The 7,726-nt window shown below is 43.8% G+C and overlaps 2 protein-coding genes across 2 annotated transcripts; both read right to left on the bottom strand.

Moving 5' to 3' along the window:
* Positions 1-24: 24 nt before the first annotated feature.
* Positions 25-3,539, bottom strand: LOC128199821 (uncharacterized). Its single transcript, XM_052890994.1, has 3 exons — positions 3,517-3,539; positions 3,193-3,419; positions 25-237 (listed from the first exon to the last, which is right to left on the bottom strand). Exons 1-3 carry the CDS (start codon positions 3,537-3,539, stop codon positions 47-49), a joined length of 441 nt encoding a protein of 146 aa, XP_052746954.1. The 3' UTR covers positions 25-46.
* Positions 3,540-3,582: 43 nt separating this feature from the next.
* LOC112043017 (uncharacterized) lies at positions 3,583-5,432 on the bottom strand. The gene has a single exon (XM_024078262.2). The coding sequence runs from the start codon at positions 5,430-5,432 to the stop codon at positions 3,687-3,689; it is 1,746 nt and encodes a 581-aa protein (XP_023934030.2). The 3' UTR covers positions 3,583-3,686.
* Between the last annotated feature and the right edge of the window lie 2,294 nt (positions 5,433-7,726).

Raw genomic sequence — 7,726 nt, forward strand, 5'->3', positions numbered from 1 at the left:
TTTGGCCGTTGTACGTTGGTCCCTTTGGTGCTGGTCCCCGCCGGAGTTACTCCAGCCAGCCGAGCTCGCTCCAGAAGTTTAGCAGGCCGCCCAGGTCGCCGAACGCCTCATGGAGTGTTGCTGGGGATCCAATGTGTGCTGCGCGTTGTACGGATACACCTCTGCATCTAAGCATAACATGTATCGGGGTTTCCTCTTCCTCCATGCATGCTCTGCACAGAGGACTGTCGGTTATACCTAGAACCGAAAGGTGTTTATTTAGTGAACAGTGCCCTGTCATTAGTTCTGTTACCGTTTTGAGTTTGCTACGTTTAAGATTAAGTAGTTTTGTTGTTAGTCGTGGGTTGAGGTTTGGAAATGCCTCCCTAGTATGTTTGCACTCATTTGTTTTGGCCCATGACTCCTCATGTGACATCAGCGTGTCCCTGCGGAGCCATGTTTTGTACTCACTGAAGGGTATTGGTACTATAGGAAGTGGTCCATTAACCTTCAGTGTTGTACCTTTGCGTGCGAGTTCGTCTGCTCTGTCGTTTCCCGTGTTACCGTTATGACCCTTCACCCATTTTAGTGTGACGTTATTTGTTTTTGTTAAGTTTGTTAGAGCTATGTGACAGTCTGAGATAAGCTTTGAGGAGGTCGTGTGTTTTTCAAGAGCTTTTAGTACTGCTTGACTATCACTGCATATGTTTATATTAAAATTTGTTACCTTTCTAGCGTTCATTGCTAGAGCCGCAGTTGTGATTCCAACGCATTCGGCCTGGAAGACGGAGTTGCTCTTACCCAGTGCTTGTGTGATGTTTATGTTGAACTCTGGACAGTAGACTCCAGTACCTGTTCCTGTGTTTGTTTTTGATCCGTCTGTGTACACTTCCACTGTGTGTACATTTGGTTTTGTTTCCGTATCATTTATGATGATGTTGTATTTCTTGTCCATCAGGTGTTGTTTCATTGTTTTGTCACATATCCACCCTAGGTTTGGGTGTTTTGCCATTTCTTTCATTAATATGCTTGCATGGCCTGTGTTTGTATCTTTCCATTGCCCGCTAGATTTTAGTCTGAGGGCTGTTAAAGTTGCTTCCTCTTTAATACGTAGGTGAAGGGGTGGTATTCCCAGTATTACCTCTAGAGCGGTTGTGGGTGTTGTACCCATGCTGCCTGTTATTGCTAGACATGCTTGCCTTTGGAACTTTTGTAGTTCTTGCTGGCTTGTTGTTAGTAGTGTTCTAGGCCACCAGATTATGGAGGCATAGGTCATAGAACTTCTTACCACTGTTTCATATAGCCATTTCACTATGTGTGGTTTAAGGCCCCACGTTTTCCCTATCATGCGTTTGCATTGAGTCATGATTATGGTTGATCGTTGGATCTTTGTATCTATGTGTTTCTTCCAGTTCAAGTTTTGGTCCATTATTACCCCTAAATATTTTACCTCAGTGGATAGTGTTAGGGTTGTATTGAATAGTTTAGGTAGTTTCTTGAGGTCAGGCTTCCTCTTGTTTGTAAAAAGTATTAGTTCTGTTTTCTTTGGGTTTACAGATAGTTCATTTTCTGTGCACCATCTTTCTATTTGTTTAAGTGCATTTTGCATTATGTTGCCTAATGTGTTTTCATGTTTGCCGCTGATGAGTATTGTTATGTCATCCGCGTATCCTATCGTGGTGTAGCCTTTGGCGTTCAGTTTCCTTATCAGGTCATCCACCACCATGTTCCACAGGAGCGGCGATAGGACGCCGCCTTGAGGGCAGCCCTTGGCCACTAGGCCATGTATCTTGCCATTTATGTCGATTTGTATAACTCTTTGTTTTAGGAGTGCATTTATCCATCTCCGCAAAGTCAGAGGTACCTTGTACTTGTCCAAGGATTGATCTATGCTTTTAAAAGTGGTTCTGTCAAAGGCACCCTCTATGTCAATGAAGGTTGCTAGTGTTGCCACTTTGTTTTCTAGATTGTGTTCGATTTTGCTCACTACCGTGTGTAGTGCTGTTTCTGTCGATTTTCCTGTGCAGTAAGCATGTTGGTTTCTGTGAAGGGGCGGTTTTGCTTAGCACCCCATCGCGTAGATATCTATCTCCTAGCCTTTCTAGGGTTTTCAGTAAGAAGGATGTAAGGCTAATTGGTCTGAAGGATTTTGGGTTTGTATAGTCGTTTTTTCCTGGTTTTGGGAGGAAAATGACTTTGACCGTTCTCCACGTTTGTGGGGATGTATCTATGTGCTAGACATGCTTTTAAATAAAGTCGTTAGCCATGGTGTTAGTTGTTCTGTGCCCCATTGTAAGAGAGCTGGAAAGATTTCGTCAGTTCCTGGTGATTTAAAGGGGTGAAAGGAGTTAATTGCCCACTTTAATCTGTCTTTTGTCACTATGCTGTTTGCTAGTTCCCAGTCGTCAGCCGTTGGTGGGACATTGTGTTCATTTTTCCATGCTGGACTGTTTATTATTTTGCAGCCAGGAAAGTGTGTATCTATCAAAGTTTCACTTATTTCTTGATCTGTGTTTGTGTATGTGCCATCTGCTCTCTTTAGTGAGCCTAGGGTAAGTGAATGGTCTTTCGATAAGATTTTCCTCACTTTGTTTGTATTATCATAGGAATCGATGTTTGTGCAGAATTTGCGCCACGCTTTAGTGTCTTTCTGCCTGACGATATGTTTATATTCATTCTGGTTGTCTTTGAAAGCGTCCCAGTCTGAGGGTTTCCTGGTGTTTTTCGCTTTGTTGTATAATTTCCTTAATTGTTTCCTTCTGTGTTCAAGCTCTGGGCCCCACCAGCTGTGTATTGGGGTTTGTTTTGTTGCATGTGTTTTTAATGGGCAAGCTTTTTCGAAGCTACTTCTCATTTGTTTCGTTATTTTGTCAACTACGTTGTTAATTTCGTTAATATTGTTCAGTTTTGCCATTGTCAAACTGCCTGTTGTATCGTGTAAAAGGCGTTTGTAGGTATGTGTGTTTGTCTTCCTTGGGTTTCTCCATGGAGTGTCTTGTTTTTTGATTAGGTTTATTTCAAAACTTATTCTGCGATGGTCGCAGAGTGATAACTCTTGACATACGTGCCAGTTGGTTACTCTGTCTTCAATGTTGTTAGATGCGAGGGTGATGTCCACTATCGTTTGAAATCTGCTTGATACGAAAGTTGGTTCTTTCCCCCTGTTTAGAATGCTAAGGTTAGTGGTTAATAGGTATGAGATTAGTTGCTCACCTCTCTTGTTGTTGTCTTCACTGCCCCATAGGGAGTGGTGTGCATTTGTGTCCACTGCTATTATGAGGTCAATGTTGCCTTCTTCACAATATTTGATGAGGTTCACGACCTGTTGCGGTGGTATTTGTTCTTCAATTGGTAAGTATAGCGATGCCAGGATTAGCGGCCGGGCTGGCGCCTGCGACGAAAGAGGCGTTCCTTTTTGTATTCTTACTGTAGTTAGGTCTCTGTAACAGTATTGGGTTAATAGTGTCGCTGCAATGTAGCGTGGCATATAAATACATGTTCTAGGCGGTTCGTTAAGGCTATTATAGAGTAACTTACCGCTGCAGTTGCTGAGTCCGCATACTGTGTTGTTCCTGACCCACGGCTCTTGGATCAGGGCTATGGTGTCAGCGTGGACCTCCAGCTGTCGCCGTAGAGCCGCTACAGCCAGTATTTTGTGCTGGAGGTTGGCCTGCAGCACTTGTATGGTACTGAACGCTAAAAGAGAATCAGTTTGGGTGGGCCCCAGGGGCCCACTCTTGGATGAAGATGTTTAGATGGTCCATGGAGCCATCTGAATCATCAGAGTTCACTTCCTCCGACTCACGGCATCCTTCCCATGGTGTCCCATCCGAGGAGGGTGGTGCACTAGGTCCGGGTGCCGTGAAGTCGGGTTCAGTGTTGTCTGAGATGTTTTTACCGGGGGTTTTGGTAACAGAGGCCTCTGTCTTTGAGTCAGCTGCCTTTGTTCCCGTTGTTTCGGTCTCCATCTTAGAGGCGGGAGGGAGGTCCCACCCTGGTGGTATCTCACTCAGTTCTTCATTCCGGAAGAATCTGAGATAAATGGAGCCGGTCATGTAGGCCATCCTTCTCTCATGTGAGAGGATTTTCTCGATTTGTTCCTGGGGTATTCCCATAACTAGGAATACTCCAGGAGGCCGGCTGTTTGTCCTCTTGTAGTTGTACAAAGACCATGATTTTACATCGTAGGCCGGGTTTTGACGGCTGAGGACCCGGTGCAGAGTACCAATGTCCCCGTCGTAATCCGGCACATAAAGAGCCGTCTTGATCCGGCTTGGGATGTCGCATTGCCTTTGTACGACCACAGTGTGATTCTCCCGTGGTGACTTCAGCCGTGGGACGACTGCGTGTAGCCACTGGAGTGAAGGTTCATCCTTGCACCACAGTTTTAGGACGCCCTCACTTAAGATGGCCTTCCCTGTGAAGACTGGTGCATGGGTAAGAGGCAGACCCGGTATAGGGTCTTGTAGGCAGGTTCCAATTATCTCTTTTGAGATCTGGCTTTGGATGCCCACCGCCTCCTGGTTTGTAAGATCGCTCTTTGGTTGTAGGGCGATCGCGACGCTAAGATGTGGTTGCGCCACACTCGCGTACGTCGCCCCAGCCCTTGTGCGTCTTTCCGTTTTTTGCCGTTTATGAAGTCCCCGGGGCGAGATCGTATCGTCAAGCCTATCCCGCTTTTTGCCGGACTGGCTCGTCGACGACGACGCCGCAGGGTTCCCGCCCTTGCCGTCGGCCTCACCGCCACTTCGCCCACTAGAATTGCAGGCGGCGGGGTGTGTCCGACGTTGGGCGGGGATGTTTAGACTTTGTGCGTTTGAATTGGGATTGAAAATGCCTTTGGCCGGTCTTGATGGGAACACACCCGTGGTATGGTTTGTCCCCGGACGTGAAGCGACATTCACCGCGGGTGAGCTGCCGCCGGATGTCGACTGTAGCCCAGTCCCACTTGGACCATCTGAGCCCCCTATCCGGTTATTACCTGTCACCTGGGTGTCCCCGCCCGTCCTTGCCATTGGCCTATTCAATTCCTCCCCTACTCGTTTGTTTGTCCGTTTTCGTCTTTTGTTTTTGTTTTTCCGCCTTTTGTGCCTGGGCACCACTTGGGTCCAGGCAGAGTCGAGATTCGGAGGCGGGAGTGCGGCAGCCAAGGAGGAGGTGTTTATCGTATTGTCCATCGTGTCGGTCAAGGTTAGTCGAGTGGGCTTTATTTGTGGGGTCCGTTGTTCTGGAATGGTGGTATGTTCATTTAAAGCGGGTCCGTCGGTCCGTTGGGAGTAGCAAATGGGTCGTTGGGCGTGCTGAGCACGAGGCGGTACCTTGCCCCCCCCAGAGTACGTGGGGCAGACCGCAGCCACGCTTCCGGCCGTGGCCGGTTGCGATGGCGCGGTGAGGGATTCCCCGTTTCCGGGACCCTCCTGGGTAGGTAAAATTACTTTTGGTGCCGTCTCCATTTTGGTTTGCAAAGGGTGAGTAGTTTTGTATAGTATTTGTATGTAGTAGTGTGGTGAGTGTAATGAGTGTTACGATGGGGGCGTGAAAGAGGTGGGAAGGTTGGGGTTTTATAGGTACGGGTTTGGCGTTACGGGATCATGGATAAAGGGTTGTAGGAACCTTGCCAGAGTTTGGAGTGTCTCTGGCCCGACCATTTTTTGGATCAGTCTTTCAGAGGTGATTTAGACCTCACGGTCACTGGTTACCGCTTCATGGTCACGAAGTGACCATGGCTGTGTCAGGTTATTTGCCGCCGCCTGAGGTTCGGCGTTGACCTTTTACAGTAGGTATGGTCCCTCCTACTAACCCTCCTCCTTTTGCATCCGGGCTTGGGACCGGCATGGGCGGAATTGAATTGTCATATCATCTACTAAACATTCCAACTTGGTTTGAATTTCATCATAATGTTGGTAAATAATTTCTACCTTACCTAGTCGCAATTGCAATTCATTACTCTGGTACTGGTTTAATGAGTCACATAGGCTGTTAAGGTAGTTGGAAAAGGCAGTTAGGCGTCCCTTGTAACTCGCTCGTTTTTTGATCAATTCCTTTTCTTCTTTGTCCGTCATTCTGGGAAACTGATGTGTCTGAAAGGTGATTAATGTATGAGAACACGAATATCTTAGTGTTCCATGGATTAACTTCACCGTGCGGGTGCGGGTGCCGGGTCCATCAGCATCACGTGGAATCCTTTATCCTCTTGTAAAATCCTTAGTTCCAATTAATTATCAAATCGCTGGATCAGATCCGGCTCGAATATGACCAAAATATGTTTAGATATGATGGAACTTGGAATTAGAATAAAATTCTCGTGCAAATCTTTAAACATAAACGTGTATTCCTCAAGGTGAAAAAATTAAAAGTGAAGTTTACATTACAAAGGTTATAATTATCACTGACAACTGACATATGACGTTTATTTTTTTTTTTTTTTTAAGTTTTAAGTGTTACCCTATTAGTAAAAATGAACATCTGTGTACATTTATCTTCAATCGTTTTGGTCGTTAATTTAAACTCTGATGAGTTATATTTATCTTTAAAATGTATATCTTGGATTTTACGACATGTTTCGGAGTTCCATTGTTGATTAGTTTTATTTTCTGTTTACGGTAATAATCAGTAATCCATTTTTTGTTTCGTGGCCATGTTATTATGTCAGTAAACAGGTGGTTATCATTGTTTCTGTTTAGTGGCATTGTTTCTTTATTTGCAGCCGACAGCAATAAACTAAGTTCTCGTACTTCGGAAATATTATATTTTATGATGCCTTTGTCTATTGTTAAGATTTCTTTTGGGGTAATGTTGGCTGGCTTTTTAAGTATTTTCATTAATTTTAAACAATGACGTTCTTGAACAAGACGTTTATTGATATTATTACTATCGCGGCGTAAGTTTGAAAGTTTTGTTTTATCATTTGCAGGTGGGTGTAATAAACTGGGTTTAACAATTTGTTCGGCAAATGGTTGTGATATTTTGTGTCTTTGTTTTCTCGTCTTTTCATAAGCAATCATTATTGGTTTTATCTTATCTCTTGCGCAGGTGTACAAACTTAATATTAGGTAATCTAATGACATCGAGTAATCAGAGTTATTAATTGACGTGACTTTTAAGTAGTAATTAAGTTGTTTCGTATTCGCAAAATTGTATAACGTTATATTTTAAATAATGTTTCACTGTAGTTATATTTTATAAATCTGGCCAATTTTACGTGGTTCATGGTAGTTGTCAAACTGCTACGTAGATCCATTATGCTGTTATTTGTTTTAGGTTTAACTGAACTTTGTCTACTATTCGGCTTGCAGTATTGATCCCAGTAGCGTAAAAGTGTTTGTGCTTTGTATTCGTCTATTGTAGAGATGACTACAGCTAGTTTAACTTTGTTTTCAGCATAACTATCATAGCTTGAGATATAATGGCTTTCTTTTATTTGTGATGCAACCGTTTTTGCCAAAGCATCGCTAAAGGCGGTGTCTTCTTTTTAAATCGATTAATTGACTTCAACAGTAAGTAGATACAGCTTTGAGTTTTAATATCGTAATGACTCTTTTTGTTACAAAAGTTTCTTTGCGAGAGTGCTGTTATATTTCTTTGAGTGTCAGCATTGAAAAGTGTACGTATTGATTGTTTCTTCAATGAAGTTATAGTATTTGTATTCGAGTGGTGTCTATAAAACTCCACTGTTAGTTTAAAATGTGGTATGTATAATTTCCTCATTACAACAATCTTATCAAGTCTATGATTTATTTTATTACTG

This window comes from Bicyclus anynana, unplaced genomic scaffold (genome assembly GCF_947172395.1).
Source record: "Bicyclus anynana unplaced genomic scaffold, ilBicAnyn1.1 scaffold_42, whole genome shotgun sequence".
Taxonomy (NCBI): Eukaryota; Metazoa; Arthropoda; class Insecta; order Lepidoptera; family Nymphalidae; genus Bicyclus; species Bicyclus anynana.